At 29.0% G+C, this 15,977-nt stretch overlaps 2 protein-coding genes and 2 long non-coding RNA genes across 7 annotated transcripts; all 4 read left to right on the top strand.

Moving 5' to 3' along the window:
- Nucleotides 1-1,737: 1,737 nt before the first annotated feature.
- Nucleotides 1,738-4,223, top strand: LOC131607281 (uncharacterized). Its single transcript, XR_009285239.1, has 3 exons — nt 1,738-2,782; nt 2,969-3,008; nt 3,166-4,223. It is a non-coding gene; the product is annotated as an uncharacterized LOC131607281 (long non-coding RNA).
- Nucleotides 4,224-4,356: 133 nt separating this feature from the next.
- Nucleotides 4,357-6,041, top strand: LOC131607280 (DEAD-box ATP-dependent RNA helicase 3, chloroplastic-like). Of its 3 annotated transcripts, XR_009285238.1 has the most exons (5): nt 4,357-4,453; nt 4,537-4,614; nt 4,691-4,987; nt 5,249-5,347; nt 5,670-6,041. XR_009285238.1 is itself a non-coding variant. In XM_058879294.1 (3 exons), exons 1-2 carry the CDS (start codon nt 4,508-4,510, stop codon nt 4,962-4,964), a joined length of 381 nt encoding a protein of 126 aa, XP_058735277.1. In that variant the 5' UTR covers nt 4,363-4,507; the 3' UTR covers nt 4,965-4,987; nt 5,249-5,577. The 3 variants fall into 3 exon arrangements, 2 of the variants coding, with proteins under 2 accessions (XP_058735277.1, XP_058735278.1); XM_058879294.1 differs by lacking the exon at nt 5,670-6,041 and having other exon boundaries at nt 4,363-4,614; nt 5,249-5,577; XM_058879295.1 differs by lacking the exons at nt 4,357-4,453; nt 4,537-4,614 and having other exon boundaries at nt 4,648-4,987.
- Nucleotides 6,042-8,410: 2,369 nt separating this feature from the next.
- On the top strand, nt 8,411-11,596 carry LOC131607278 (uncharacterized). 2 transcript variants are annotated; one of them, XR_009285237.1, is made up of 6 exons: nt 8,411-8,770; nt 9,170-9,216; nt 9,314-9,384; nt 9,952-10,214; nt 10,492-10,715; nt 10,888-11,596. It is a non-coding gene; the product is annotated as an uncharacterized LOC131607278 (long non-coding RNA). The 2 variants fall into 2 exon arrangements; XR_009285236.1 differs by having other exon boundaries at nt 8,412-9,216; nt 10,888-11,595.
- A 2,087-nt stretch (nt 11,597-13,683) lies between these two features.
- LOC131602399 (polyubiquitin 11-like) lies at nt 13,684-15,210 on the top strand. Its single transcript, XM_058874502.1, has 2 exons — nt 13,684-13,751; nt 13,949-15,210. The coding sequence occupies exon 2, from the start codon at nt 13,949-13,951 to the stop codon at nt 15,113-15,115; it is 1,167 nt and encodes a 388-aa protein (XP_058730485.1). The 5' UTR covers nt 13,684-13,751; the 3' UTR covers nt 15,116-15,210.
- Nucleotides 15,211-15,977: the final 767 nt, after the last annotated feature.

Below are 15,977 nucleotides of genomic sequence, written 5' to 3'. Positions count from 1 at the left end.
ATAACATTTTTTAAGTGTTAGGCACGTACTCCAAGCGAATTGAGTATTTATTCTAATTTTATATAGGACAAAATTTATGTACAATTTTTTATGTGTGGTTCTTACTATTTTCTATGAAAATATGACAAGGGTATAATTTCCTCTTACACGTATGTAAATTTCTCCTATTTTCACTCAATAAATGATACTTAAATATATTTGTCATATTTTTATTATTGAAAAATAATAAAAATCACACGTAAAGAATTGTACCTAAATTATGTCCTTTCATATATGGCGGTGGAATTCTAGTATTGTTTTATTAATAGAATCAATTTTGTTGATGGTAGATTTGAACTCTAACTTGATAGTATAAATTAGTTCTCCAATAAACATAATTTTATTCTTATTTGTAGTCTTCGTTTTGAGACTTCATGTTTATTTTAGATAGGGGTGACAAACGAATCCATTAAGCTAAAATCCATCTACCAAAAAAATTTATCCACCAAATAAAAAATAAGTTAATAGATGAATTAAATCCATCCATTTATATACATGGATGAATCCAATCCATCCAACACATTTTGATAATTCAATGGATTATTTTTATTTTATACTTTAAATTACTTTTTTTAAAAATAATAAAATATGAAAATACAAAAAAAATTGAGTTTCTTCGAAAAATTGAAAAATCGAGTTTTTTTTCCGAAAAACGAAAAAATTCAGTTTTTTGGGAAAACAAAAAAATCGAATTTTTTCGAATAAACGAAAAATCGTGTTTTTTCGGAAAAATCGAAAAAATCGAGTTTTTTCAGAAAAAAGAAAAAAAATTCAGGTTTTTCCGGAAAAATAATAAAGTCGAGTTTTTTTTTCAAAAAATACAAAAAAAGTCGAGGTTTTTGGGAAAAATGAAAAAAATCGAGTTTTTTTCGAAAAACGAAAAAAATGAGTTTTTTTGGAAAAACGAAAACATTCGAGTTTTTTTGGGAAAATGAAAAATCGAGTTTTTTTTCGGAAAAACGAAAAAAGTCGAGTTATTTTTCGGAAAAAACGAAAAAAGTCGAGTTTTTTTTCAGAAAAACTAAAAAATTGATTTTTTTTAGAAAAACGAAAAATCGAGTTTTTTTTCAGAAAAACGAAAAATCGAGTTTTTTTCGAAAAAACCAAAATTCAATTTTTTTCTGAAGAACGAAAAATCAATTATTTTTCAGAGAAACGAAAAAACTATTTTAAAATACATAAATTATTATTTTTGTAAAATATTTTAAAAAATAAAATATTTTTAATTATCTTTTGGATGGATATCCATCCATTAGAAATTTGTTAATGGATGGATTGGATGGATTTTATGGATTGGATTTGATTTCTGTTTAGAGAGTTTAATGGATTGTAATGGATTAATGGATTGGTTTGATCCATCCATTAAGATCCTATCCATATTCATCCATTTTGCCACCCCTAATTTTAATACGAAATATTTGATTTTAGATATATAATTCTTTAATTTCTAATGTAATACATATAATAAAATACTAAATTAGTATAAAAATTATTTAATCTATTATTTTTTGGTTTTGTATTATTTTTTACTAATATATTATTCTCTTGTCTTACAAATAAAATAGAATATTTAAAAAAATTGAAAATGAATAGACTAGAGATTTTTAATATCATCTACAATATAAGAAAGTTTACTGATCTGGAAAATACTATATTGTCCCTCTGTTACCAAATTCTGCCACGTGGATGCCTTGACAATCTTTCTTTTCTTTTGCTTCTACTTTATGTGCCTAGGGTTGCTTCTATTTTGAAAAACAGTTCTCTCTCTTCCTCTACCTCTCTCTTCCTCTTCCTCTTTCTTTTGTCTCTCTTTCTCTGATATCGATCTTCTTCTGATTTCTGTGCAGATGAATATGATGTTGGTGACGACGATGAACACGTTTGCTGATGATATCGTGATGTTGATTTTGAACTGTTGATGGTTGTTGATGATGATGTTGGTGACGCTCAAAGTCACAGCAAATCGGTGAGATCTTTCTTTGTTTTTAGTGTTTTGAGTTCTCTAATCTCTCTTCTTCTCTTAATATTTTCTGAAGGGTTTGTGTAAAAAATAGGAAGATGATGATAAAATAGGGTTTCATGAAATGTTAGTGTTGTATCTCATTTACTTAATATGAAATGCGTTCTTTTTCTTTCTTCTTATTGTTTTTGGAAAATTTGTATACATGAGGATGATGATGATGGAATTTTAGGGTTTTAGTTTTGTATTCTGCTGCAGTGAAAAAATGTGAATCAGATTCTCTTTACTGTGAACCAAAGTTTATTTGTGATTTGTAGTAAAGATTAAGCTCATGATTTCAATCATTCCCCTTAAAAATTCTGATTCCTTCACATAAACCCTAATGATGAAATCTGACAGTATGTTCAGTGTTCCCGAAAATGAGAGTCTCTGTCATGGTACCCGATATTGTTTCGTTCATCAGTATTATATCAGCTTGTGCAAATGTTGCTTCTAAAAAGCAAGGTAAGGACATTCATGGACATCTGGTAAGAAAGCTTTTCGATACTTTTTTTTGCAGCAAATTCCCTTTTTAATTTTTGCTCAAGGCCTCATTCCTCATATTCTCCGTTTGTAAGCGCTCTTTCTCACACTTTCTACAACCTCCACAATATTCTACCGCTGCATTCTTACTGTGTGGACGTTGATGTGGTGTTTCAGATATGGATTAACTGCCACTGCTCGTGATTTTGAAATCTATGATCCCGATGCTTCCTTTAAGGATCCTCTTATGCGTGCACACGGGTATGTACTACTCTTTCAAACATGGTTGCTACTACTGAGATTATTGAAATTATATTTTATTTATAAATTAACTGTCTAGCTTCCTGTTTTTTTAATTTACGGAGTTCACCTATTTTAGGTAGCAATGAAAATTGCTAAAGTAGAAGTATAATTTGACTAACAAAATTTAAAATAATGAAACTGCAGGGTGAAGTAGATCAAATCCGCATTCTATTCTCTTCCTAAGGTTTTTATTACCACATTTTGGTCACTATTTTGTCTCTTTCTTCATGTTGATTCAAGATGAGTCGTGAATCACTAGCTCTATTTTAAAATTAGTGTCAACTGCTATTGATTACACTAGGCGAAGAAACTGAATTTATTTATGCATGGCCAACGCAAAGTTGCACATGGCGTTCATTTTACAGGGAGATGTTTGTATGAATTTGCGCACTGTTGTTCAGAAAAATGAGTTGCAGTTGCAGAATCAAAAACATACGGGTGCTGGAACAAGTCTACCGCGTGACAGTTTCGAACAAGATGTGTTAAGTGTTATTGTGCCTATTTTCGTCGAAAGTGGAATTATACTGCTTTTCTCTTTAAGTAATTGCCTGTCATTTTCTGAATTAAAACTAAACCAGTAAAGAACAGCGTTGATGCAGTTTTGCGGTTGTCGCCGAAAGTGTGTGCATTTTAATGCTGTCAAGTATACTTAGATTCATAAACTGAACCATTAGAACATTCAATTGTGTTTTGTTTATCACATTAATTAATTGATTTTCGTTGTTCATGCATAGCAAAGATCATTAAGCTATGAAGGGTTTTGGATAATGCAACGATTGGAGTTATTATGCATCATTTTTGAAGTCCAGCGAAAGTATGTTGTATTTAGGTATTGTTTGTGTTGTATTTATTGTTGTTTAAATGGTGTTGGTGAAAAGGATCATGAACATGAAATTAAGAAAGAATTGGGTGATTCAATTGAAGGTGCTGAGAGGAAAAAAAGTGGTAGAACATTGAAAAAGATGCTTTTTTCACTATCTTATGCTTTTATAGTTGTTGTTTTGGGAGTGATTTTGGGTTTCATAAGAAGGTCTAATGATTTTGGGTTTCATAAGGATTTTGTGATAGCAGTTTGTAACCTATCTTCTGATTTATTTCCCACCAAGGATTTTTCAGTGACAGTTGGGTTGATGAATCTTCTGAGTGGTTGGTTTGGCGCTATGCCATGTTGTCATGGTGCTGGTGGATTAGCGGGACAGTATAAATTTGGTGGGAGGAGTGGAGGGTGTGTGGCAATTCTGAGTGCCGCGAAGTTGGTTTTGGGTTTTTGGTTGGGAAGTTCGTTGGCACATTTCTTCAAACAGTTTTCGGTGGGGATTTTAGGAGTGTTGTTGCTGTTTGCTGGGATTGAATTGGCTATGCCTATGAAACTGGTGTTAGCAATGATTTGTATGATTTCTTGCAGGTATATACAATATCATTTTCCTAATTAGAAATTTAGAAACACTATTGTATGATTATATATAAGTATTTTGCATATAATTATTGCAAGAGTTTTTCAAGCAGCACCCTGGGTATGTTAAGAATGACTTTTCATCACCTTACAACATGTTCAGAAATATTCTAGACATGAACGCTAATTTCGGTGGCTTTAACTGTGCATTATTGCAAGCAAGAAAGTCTGTGTGGGTAATGAATGTTATCCCAATAAGAGGACTTAACTGTCTTCTTTTTCTCTGATGAATGGTTAAAGATATCATTGCTCGTGCTAGGACTGGAACCGGGAAGACACTAGAATTTGGAATTCCAATTATCAAGGGTCTCATTGAGAATGGACAAAGCACTATGAGGTGATTCATTATCCCTGCATCATAATTATTAAAACCTATTTGTTATTAGTTATTAATTTGTGTTATACTGTTATAGTGGTGTTTATCATCATATTCAGAGGAATGCGCTTTTGCGTGGGGTTGATGTTGTGGTCGGAACACCTGGGAGACTGATTGACCTGATAAATGAGAAAAACCTTAAACTTAGTGAAATTCAGTATTTGGTACTTGATGAGGCCTATCAGATGCTTGCTGTTGGGTTTGAGAAGGATGTGGAAGTGATTTTAGAAAAGATTCAGCTCAGTTGCAGATCATGCTTTTCTCTGCGACCATGTCGGGTTGGGTCAAGAAGTTGTCAAGAAAACATTTGAACAATCCGTTGACTATTGATTTGGTAAAATTGCTGTTACTTTTTAACGTCTATTCTCTCAAAATATACATGAATGAAGTATAATTGAGCGTATATTTGTTAGTTTGTAATCTACAGGAAAACCTTGCATCACTTTTGAACAAATATCTTCTAATTTGCACTTTCCTCTAATTAATTGTCAAGCATCCAAAATTGTGCTTACTGATCTTTAAGTTATTGTAATTAATGAGGTGTTTTAATCCCCACAAAATGGCTATACTGGCTTTCACTTTTCTTTTTAACAAGGTCGGGGATAGAGAAGAAAAGCTTGCTGAAGGGATCAAACTTTATGCTGTATCACCCACTGCATCATCAAAATGGAGAATTCTTTATGGTCTTATAAATGTAAGTTTGTTTGTTTGTTGTCTTTATGATAAAAAAATTTATAATTGAATTTAATTAAATTATACTACTTAGATACCTATATCAGAATATATGAATCCTTCATTTATATCAAGAGCCTATACAGACCTTATCTTCTAGAGATCAATTTTAATCATATTTCTAAACCCAATCAAGTAGAATCAAGGTATCTTAGATTTTGATCTTCTTTCTGTTAACTCTATTTTCAAGATGCTGGGGGATTGAACAATTAGTGTCTATTTTGGTATCTTAAATTCTTATGCCATTGTAGTTGAGAGTGATCTTTTCAATTTTTCCCGTGCAGGATCACAGGCTCCCACTCCGGCTAGCTATGAAGTATCTGATTTTATGATACAAGTGCTGCTGATTTTGATTGGGGTGGTTCAGCTACTGATGGTATTAGCTTGCAGCTTTGTTTGGATGCCTGCATATCTCTGATCTGGTTTGATGTCGACTTTCAGAAGCTGTTCCGGTGTCTGCAGGCCTTAAGGCTGTTTCGGCGTTCTTGTGTTTCATTATACATCTTGTGGTTGCTATACAGTATTTGATGTGCTCAGTAGTGGAATGTGTAAACTTGCTATTTTGTTTAGTATGATCAGGGTGGGTGGGTAGCAGCGTGTATACTATTGTTCTGTCGTCTGTATGAACAGGGTGAGTGGGTAGGAGTTTTGTTCAAAGCTGGTACTACATTTTTTATATGTACATTTTGGATATTCTCTTGGCATATCATGTGCTTAGAGATTATTAATATATTATATATACTGAATATTGTTCGAAGAATGTATGAGAAAGATGGCATATCTAGGGATGAAGTTAAAAAAACTATGAACACTTTTCCTAATCAAGGTACTTCCGTTTGTCATGTAGGTCCAAAAAAGCTATATTATCTGTTTTAGTTTTAATGTTAAAATATAAGAAAGTATATGTTATTATTCTATATAAACTAAGTAGTATGATAGAAAATGTTGCAGTTTCTCATTTATATTTCATGCTGCCTATTTTATTCTATGCTTATTCCTGTAGAGTACCCATCTTTTGTCACTTTCATTCTTTATCTTAAATAACTTATTTTTCTAGACTTTTATGGCAGTGCTGCTGATGAGATTTACATTGTTAGGCAGCCTCATAAATGTCTAACAGTCAAGCCAGAGGAGATCCATAAAACATGAATATGAATACGAAATTTATGTGCAAGTTATATATAACACAATAGAATTCAATACATTCATCAAACAATTTCTTTTACATTTATGGAAATTTGATCGAGCCTTTTCATAAATTTAAAAATAATAAAATTGCATAAATATTTCTCATTGCATAAATATTGTATGATATTTTTTATTAATCATACAATTTATTTTTTATTTATAAAATTTAAACTTTTAATCAGACAAGTTTATCAATGATATATATATATATATATATATATATATATATATATATATATATATATATATATATATATATATATATATATATAAAATATAAAATAATTGAAATAAAAATTAAAACTTTAACGGGTCAATTCCATCTAAATACGAAATAATATAGTATGGATACACACGGGTAGTTATATGATACGCGTATATAATATTGATATTAACACATTTAATTAAATAATGAAGAATAACAAGAATGAGTTTACCATTGATTTAAATATTTTTATAGATAATTTTAAAACAAAATTATTTATATATATGAATAATTATACGATTGATTCAAATATTCATATATATGAAATAATATATTTAATTTGTAGATTGATTTTAATCAATTAATATTAACGGGAACATGAAGTTAGTGATCAAAAAATTGAATATTAACGGGAATATTAAATTACTCATCAAAATATTGAATATTAACGGGAACATGAAGTTACTGATCAAACAATTGAATGATAACGGAATCATAAATTTACTAATAACAGTAACATGAAGTTACTGGTAAAAATATTAAATATTAACAAGAAAACGAAGTTACTGATCAAAATATTAATATTAGCAGAAATATAAAGTTACTAATCAAAATATTAAATATTAACGGGAACATGAAGTTATTAATAAAAATATTGAGTATTAACAGGAATATGAAACTACTGATCAAAATATTATTATTAACGGAAACATGAAATTAGTGATCAAAATATTGAATATTAGCAAGAATATGTAGTTACTAATCAAAATTACTGAATATTAACGGAAATATGAAAGTATTGATCAAAATATTTAATATTAACAAAATTATAAATTATGAGACTTCGGTTATGGGTTATAATCGCAACAAACAGAAAATTCGCAACAAAACAAAATAAACCCATGTTTGGTCCATTTCTTATCGGGACTTCATAAATTTTATTTATAAATATTATTTCTCAATGTAACCTCTACATTTCTTAAATGCATCCTTAGATGAATTATTCAATTTAAAACAATATAAACTTTATTTTTTTAATTACTTTTTATTTTCAATATCCAATTTTTTTATTATTAGTATTTTTATAATTTTTCCAATTTTAACCTAAATATAATCTTTTACTAATACTTTTTATTTGCCTCAATCCAAATGCGCGAAAACGACCGGTACCCGTGCGAACGCACGGGTATCTCACTAGTTCATAATAAAAAAGCAAGATGAGAACTTTGGCAAGTCTGCCAAGTGTCATCATTCTAGCTCACATGCTATTTTAAAAGTTTCTATAAAAGGTAATATTTCCTTTTTGGTTTTTAATACATTTTATTGTTTTTTAATATTTATTTTATTTTATTACTCCAAATTTTAAGAGATGCACCCACGTGAATAAAAACTTATCTCCTTTATCATGTGATACATTCCCCCTTTCCTATCTTTTGGTATTTCGAGGCAAAATAACAGCCACAATTTATGGGCTATTTATTTTTTTAATTTAGTTATTTGATTATATTTATTTAATCAAAACATCTTTTTTTTTTATTGGTCTATCTCTTATTTTTGGGATTAATCCAAGTCCATTTAAATGTTTTAATTGGTCAATATAATGTTTTATCCTGTTGATTAACGTAGTTTGTGTTTTTTAGATAAACTTTTCAAATTCTTTAGTGTTTCCAATGCTACATTATATTTTTCACTAATCCATTCAGATTCATGTTTTCAAAATTCTAATCCTCCTTTTTCCACCTCCCTCCTCTTCATCTTCCTTCTTCCCTCTTCCGTATTTTCTTCTTCTTTTTTGTTTTTCTTCCTTATTCCTTTTTTTCATTTTTTAGATAGATTCAAGATGACGCCTCTTTGTTTATTTGACGGATCTATATCTGCGACGATGCCTCTTTGTCAAGAGAAACCAACCGAGATTGCGTCCATAGGTTTGCTTTAACCAATTAAATGCAAAAATCCATAGATCAGTTCTTAAATCAATGTCGATCTTCTTGGGTAAGGAAACCCTAACCTAATCTGCTTTCAACCCTTTTCTGGGTTTTGATTTTGTAGTTAGGGTTTTGATTTTGTAGTTAGGGGTTTTATAGTCCAAGACTCAGAAGGAGTGTTAGCCTAAAAGTTCGATTTATGGCTGAGATAATTATGGTTTTATCAAACTTATTTTAAGGTTATATGTATACTATTTGCTTATGCATATGAAATGTGGTTATAATTTAAGAATTGTTGGTTGCTAATTATTACTTATTACATCCCTGTTGGTTTCAAGCTTACGTGAATTTGAGCTTTTTTACTATCCAAACTGAACATACCAGCTTTGTTTTTGTTATAAAAGTAATTATATATGGTTATTGATATTTTGTGGTTGATTTGATAATTTTGAGGTTTATTTTTCAGGATTTAGACATGATCGAGTTTTACCGCTGACTTTTGAATCTAACAAGGTATGACAAAGTTTTTCATATCTAAATATCAACATTTGAAATTTGAATTCGGTTTATTGTTTTCTCTTTTAATTCTTATGTTTGCTGATATTTGCAGAGGATTAAGTGAAAGAAAGAGCAAAAAGAGATGCAGCAGCTTCTAGCAATGGAGGGAATACTCATGGAAAGGTGATTGGAACGACACTGTGTTTGAATTTTGAATTTGTGCATACAAATATGTGGTGATAGCGATTTTTGAATGGCCTAACTTGAATTAGATGTGTGTACATGCCTTTGTTTTTCTCTAATTTGGCTTGAACTGGATTTTTTGTGTGTGTAGGATTGTGTATGAAGTGATGACTTCTTATCGTATTAGAAGTGAATTTGAATTGTGTCATGGATAAGCAGTAACTTGGTTCTGAAATTGCATATGTGTTGTGATTGTTTTGGGTTATATAATTATGTTACATGGAACTCAGTGTTTGAGTAAACCATTTTGGAAATATGAAATTGTGATTATGATTATTATTACTATGCTTATAGAATTTGATATGATTTGATTTTGAAGTTGCTGGATCTCATCTCAAGTCATCTAAGTTGTTTTCAGCAAAACGTAATTTATGCTGAAATCTGGATTATTAGTAATTAGTACTTGATGAACCTAATTCAACTTGCTCTAAACTCTATTTGGAATGGTTTTTCGTATGATAGATAGATATCACATTTAGTGTTAATATTATGTTTATGTTGATGCAGATATTTAAGGATATGATAAAAGAAATGAGAATGGATCTAAAGAAATCAAGATACAAACCTTTGATGAATTATATCTCTACTCTTACTATGTTGCTGGAACTGTTGGTTTAATGAGTGTACCAGTCATGGGAATCTCAATGCATTCGCAAGCCACAACTAAGAGTGTATACAATGCTGCCTTGCCCTTAGGAATTGTAAATCAGCTAACCAACATACCCAGAGATGTCGGAGAGGATTAACTTATTCACTTAAGATCATCCAAGGTACGATGTCACACTCTTACTAATAAGTCGAGAACGTAACGAACACGTAAAACCAGCTTCTAATTGAATGCGAAATTGTTGTTTCATATATGCACATATGGATGCAAAAATCCCTTGGTATAAATGTTCCTCTCACAGGGGTTCCGTCTGCATGTTTTGGAGTAAATTTGTAATTTTGCAGTTGTGTTCTGAAATTTGTTTTTTACTTTTATTTGTTTTTCTATCTGGTGTCAATCATGTTGCTGACCCTATGCATATTGGTTTGCCCATTTTGCAGATGGACTGTGTTTGACATCGAAAATAACTCTGTAGATGATTGTTTTGACATTGAAATGGCAGCTGGAAAGTCTCACAGTTTCATGATGTCGGAGTCTCTAAAGCCTTCACCGGCTAAGAAGCCTTGCAAATATCGAAGCAGGGAAAATATCAGGAAGATCCTATTCCAGTGAAGTTATGGAACAAGAAATTTGGAAAGATTTTCCTGAAGATTTATTTGACACGGTAATTGCACAACTTCATATTGCCACTTATTCCCGCCTCCGTTATGTATATCGTGCATGCATCTGTCATGCTTACTAATTCATCTGTCATGCTCACTAATTCTAGCTTTCGCAGTTTGCCCAACTTCCTTAATTTTCCGGTTATTCACATTTATATTTCCACATCACAACAGGAATTCAAATGGGTCAACTTTGATATAAACATGTTTGCTGAAGTTGCTGAAGGTTTTGAAGATTTTGAAGTCATTGTTTTACAGATTTGAGAAAGATTTTTGTTAAAATTCTATAAATTTAATGCAAATTAATTTATTTTATTGGTTGTTAACTCAGTATCGTGAATACCAATTAATTTAATTCAATGGTAGTTAATGGAAATTGATTTAGCTTTATTTCCTATTTGCCTCACTATGTTATTGTTATGCTGATAGATATTCTTTACTCTAATATAGTTTTAGCAAAGAAACTTGAATTATTTATATATTTTTGTAGTTCTATGAAGATGGGAGAAACATGGTTTATGCCTTAATTATTTATAGTAAGAATTTATCATCATAATTTGTCATTAATACTTAGAAATATTTACATGTTTTTCTTATGTTTATAAAGAAGATGTAGAGTTTGTCTTAATTTATTTGAAATAAAATTGAAGTTATTAAATTTATTTTTAATGCCAAAACTTAGTGAGTCAAAAATATTAAGAGGAACTTATTTTAATTGAAATTATAATTAATTTAATTTTATTTAAGATGACTTATATAATTTTTTAAAATTTAAGATAACTTATTAATATAAGTTAATTTTTTTAATGAAGCCAAAAAATATTGTTTAAAAATTGATACACAAAAAAATAAGGACTAATCCATGAGTAAATTAATTGTCGAACTCAAATATCCATGAATAATACTATGAATATGAATAGTTTAATTACAACACATATATTAAGTTTTAAAATTTTAATTTTACATTTAATTTTAAATAATAATTTAAATCATTAATTAATTAGATAGAGAATCTCTTTTCTATGACAAAAAATATAGTAATTAATAAAAAAATTATTACATTTATTAATTTTATTTGATTAAAAAGCAATGACCATAAATAAATAGTAGGTATGTTAACTTTTTCCTCAATAAAATTTTTATTTTATTTTAAGTATGTTAATTTTTTTACATTTAATTAATAATATTTTAAATTAATATATTATTTTATTTTTATGTTTTTAAATATATTAATTAATTAATTTATGATTATTATAATAAATTATATTGGACAGTTAAAAATAGAATAGTTCAACTAGGTGTTTAAAAAAGTAATAAAGAGGCCTAAAATAATAAAGAGCATACAATTATTAAAAATTAAAAGTAATTAAAATGAATTATTAAAACAAGTAATTCTCATTATCTCTCTTCATTTCAAAAAAAAAAAAATTATAGAAACACACAACCAATATCATTACTACCTATACTGATTAATATGATTACTGCATATTGAACTAGGCTGATTAAGCAAGAATTGATTAACATATTTTTTTAATGGTTAGAATTTAATAAAAGAACACATGTCACTTTTGATTTGGAGCTAATTAAACAAGATTTTAATTAAAAATTCAAGTCATGTACTCTCTTTTAGTTTTTTTTTTTAATTTTAATTTGATTTTTTTTTTTGTTTTTTGGTTTTATTTTAATTTAATTTTTATTTAGTTGTGGATATTCATTAATTTAATAATAGTCTGTCAAGATATTTTTTTTTACTATGGACGGTTGTTTGTTCTTTTTTTTTGGTTAAGTTTATTTTTTATTATTTTGAAATAAAATAATAATTAAATCTTTTTTAAATTATTTGTTAATTTTATTAAATAAAATTATTAAAAAATTTAGTTAAAAAAATTTAAAAAAGATTAGAAGGAATGGAGGGCTCCTTCCCCTTTTGCAAGATAGTTTCTATTTTATTTTATTTATTTGTTATTTATTTAATTTAATTTTGTTAATAAATTTTAATTATTGATTAATAAATAAACATAATAGTTTTAGATTTGGTTTGTTTTTCTTTTTAAAAAAATAAAATAAAATGACAATCAAACTTTTTAGAATTCTGAGCGCCATCTTTTTTTTTTTTTTGGTCTTTTGATTAATAAATTAGAAATACCCAAATTATTTTATAATTTACAAAAAATATAGTTAAATAAATTTTTTTATGTATACTATTAATAACAATAACAAATTATTTTATCTATACAATAGTAATTTTACTATAAATAAAATTCATAAATTATAAGTAATTTTAAAATATTATTTTTACTTAGAAAATATTTAACCCGTGCCTTGCACGGGTGTAAGTACTAGTGCATATTTAATTATACTATTAAAGAATAATTGATTTAAGTAAAAGATTTATTTAAAAATAAAATATTTGATTTTGAATATAAAATATTTAATTTCTAATCTAATACCTATAGCAAATATTTGATTTTAGATATAAAATATAAATTTTTTTATGTAATACCTATAGCAAATATTTGATTTTGAATATAAAATATTTAATTTCTAATCTAATACCTATAGCAAATATTTGATTTTGAATATAAAATATTTAATTTCTAATCTAATACCTATAACAAATATTTGATTTTGAATATAAAATAGTATTAAATTTCTAATCTAATACCTATACTATGAAAAATACTTGCATGAGCACAAACATAACAGGTGGTTATACAAACAACCAATCACAATTTTTTATTAATTAAAAAATAAAATAAAAAATTTCCCTCTCCTACTCAATCACAACCACCCCCATGAATCCAATTAAAAAAGAAATTAAATTTTAAATAAATTTAAAATTTTCTCTTTTCTTATTGGTTGTTCCTAACACTCATGATTTATGTTCGTATCCATGCAAGTTTTCAAATATTTGATTTTGTCATTGAGGCGGTACAACCTATATATAAGGACGACTCCTACTAACCGTATCATTCATTCTTTTTCCAATTCAAAATTCTAAAGCTCTTTCTTCTTGTTGGAAAAATCTACGATTCAAGGTAAGTCATCGTTTTCTATGTTTTCTTCTTCAATTCAGACTGTTCTTTTGCTTATTGAATATGCCTTAGTTTTTGATACTCGATCAAGTCGAATATTTTACTTGATCGTGTTTTAATTTGTTCTGATTTCGGTTAATTAGGGTTTGTGTTGTGATTTATAGTGTTGTTTATGATGTTTGATATGTTTACTTGTACAGATGCAAATCTTTGTGAAAACATTGACCGGCAAAACTATCATCCTTGAGGTTGAGAGTTCAGATACTATTGATAACGTGAAAGCTAAGATTCATGACAAGGAGGGTATTCCAGCGGATCAACAAAGGCTTATTTTTGCAGGGAAACAGCTTGAAGATGGAAGGACACTAGCTGATTATAACATCCAGAAGGAATCCACTCTCCATTTGGTTTTGAGGCTCCGTGGCGGTATGCAAATTCTTATAAGGCACTCTACTTTTAAGACCTTCTTAACTTTGGAGGTAGAAAGTTCTGATAAAATTATGAGTGTGAAGGAGAAAATTCAGGAGAAACAGGGAATTCCCACAGACCAACAGAGGCTAAGTTTCGCTGGGAAGGAATTGGAAGATGGTCGCACCCTTGCTGATCACAACATCCAGAATGAATACACTCTCACTCTAGCTTTGAGGCGTCGTCGGGGCATGGAAATTCTTGTAAGTAACTTTATTACCGATACCACCATGACTTTGGAGGTAGAAAGTTCTGATAAAATTGTGAGTGTGAAGGAGACAATTCAGGAGAAACAGGGAATTCCCAAATACCAACAGAGGCTAATTTTCGCTGGGAAGGAATTGGAAGATGGTCGCACCCTGGCTGATTACAACATCCAGAAGGAATACACTCTCGATCTAGTTTTGAGGCGTCCTCGGGGCATGGAAATTCTTGTAAGGAACTATACTAATATGACCATCATAACTTTGGAGTTAGAAAGTTGTGATACAATTGAGAGTGTGAAGGAGAAAATTCAGAAAAAAGAGGGAATTCCATCAGACCAACAGAGGCTAATATTCGATGGGAAGGAATTGGAGGATGGTCGCACCCTTGCCGATTACAACATCCAGAAGGAATCTACTATCGCTCTAGTTTCGAGGCGCATGGAAATTCCTTCTACTCTCGCTCTAGTTTCGAGGCGCATGGAAATTATTGTTAAGATCTATACTACTAAAAAGAAGATAACTTTGGAGGTAGAAAGTTGTGATACAATTGGGAGTGTGAAGGCCAAAATTCAGGAAAAAGAGGGAATTCCATCGGACCAGTCACTAATTTTCAATGGGAAGACATTAAAGGATAGTCGTACTCTGGCGGATTATAATATCCAGAATGGATCGAAACTACATATAACTGGATAAGGAGGGAATTTTATTTTTATATGTCTAAGTCTTTTATTTTTTCTTTTTCGTTAACTTGACTTCACGCTTTTGCCATTTTAATAAAACTTTCAATTCTGCCAAGGTATTCTGTTTCAAACTGTGAATATGTGCTTTTTGCGATTTTTTATTTTGTTCCAAGTTTTAATTGATGACTTAACAATTACGACCTGCCAATTGTAGAGTTTGTGTACCGGTTGTAGTTTAGTTGGTTTAATAAGAACTCCATATCCAAAAATTAAAATTAAAATTATATTGAAAAAAAATTGTATTGAAAATTAAAGCTATATTTATTGGACAAATAATTTCTACAAATGTGAAATTTATTATATTGTTTTGGATTAGATTTCTATATTTCTGTGATAAAATCTACCAATCCGAAAAACAACGGATTATTGATATAAGTTGGTTTTCAAAAACAACTTAATTTGCAGTTTATAAGTATCTATGTCAATTTAAAATTTAAATTAATGTATTTTTAGTCAGAGTGAGCGAAACAAACTATCTACATAGAATATAATAAACTCAACTTAATCTTCTCAAACTAGATTAAGTTTGTTGTTGTTGTTTCTTCATTTTTTTTTCCTTGTGACTTAATAATATATTGTTCTTGTTTTGAGTCATACAAACACCATGAAAGTTATCAAGATGTGAAACCGCAAACTTAATTTTCAACAACAAATATATGCAACAAAATAAAAACACTAACAACTTACATCATCAATGGATATACATGAAGTCGTGAAACAATAACAATGTGAAGTTCATATTATTGTGAAGCTATGAAGAAGTACAACGTGGATGAAATTTTCAACATAGCTTCATACTTCTTGTACGTTATTCC

The sequence above is a fragment of the Vicia villosa genome, linkage group LG5, assembly GCF_029867415.1.
Source record: "Vicia villosa cultivar HV-30 ecotype Madison, WI linkage group LG5, Vvil1.0, whole genome shotgun sequence".
NCBI lineage: Eukaryota > Viridiplantae > Streptophyta > Magnoliopsida > Fabales > Fabaceae > Vicia > Vicia villosa.
The sequence above is the reverse complement of the archived record's forward strand: the minus strand, read 5'-3'. Positions and strand labels throughout refer to the sequence as shown.

Bases quoted from the DNA above. Each gene is read 5' to 3' on its own strand.
- LOC131607280 (XM_058879294.1), top strand. From the start codon at position 4,508: ATGGTTAAAGATATCATTGCTCGTGCTAGGACTGGAACCGGGAAGACA. The intron at 4,615-4,690 runs GTGATTCATTAT...ATACTGTTATAG, and splicing joins AATGGACAAAGCACTATGAG to TGGTGTTTATCATCATATTC.
- LOC131602399 (XM_058874502.1), top strand. From the start codon at position 13,949: ATGCAAATCTTTGTGAAAACATTGACCGGCAAAACTATCATCCTTGAG.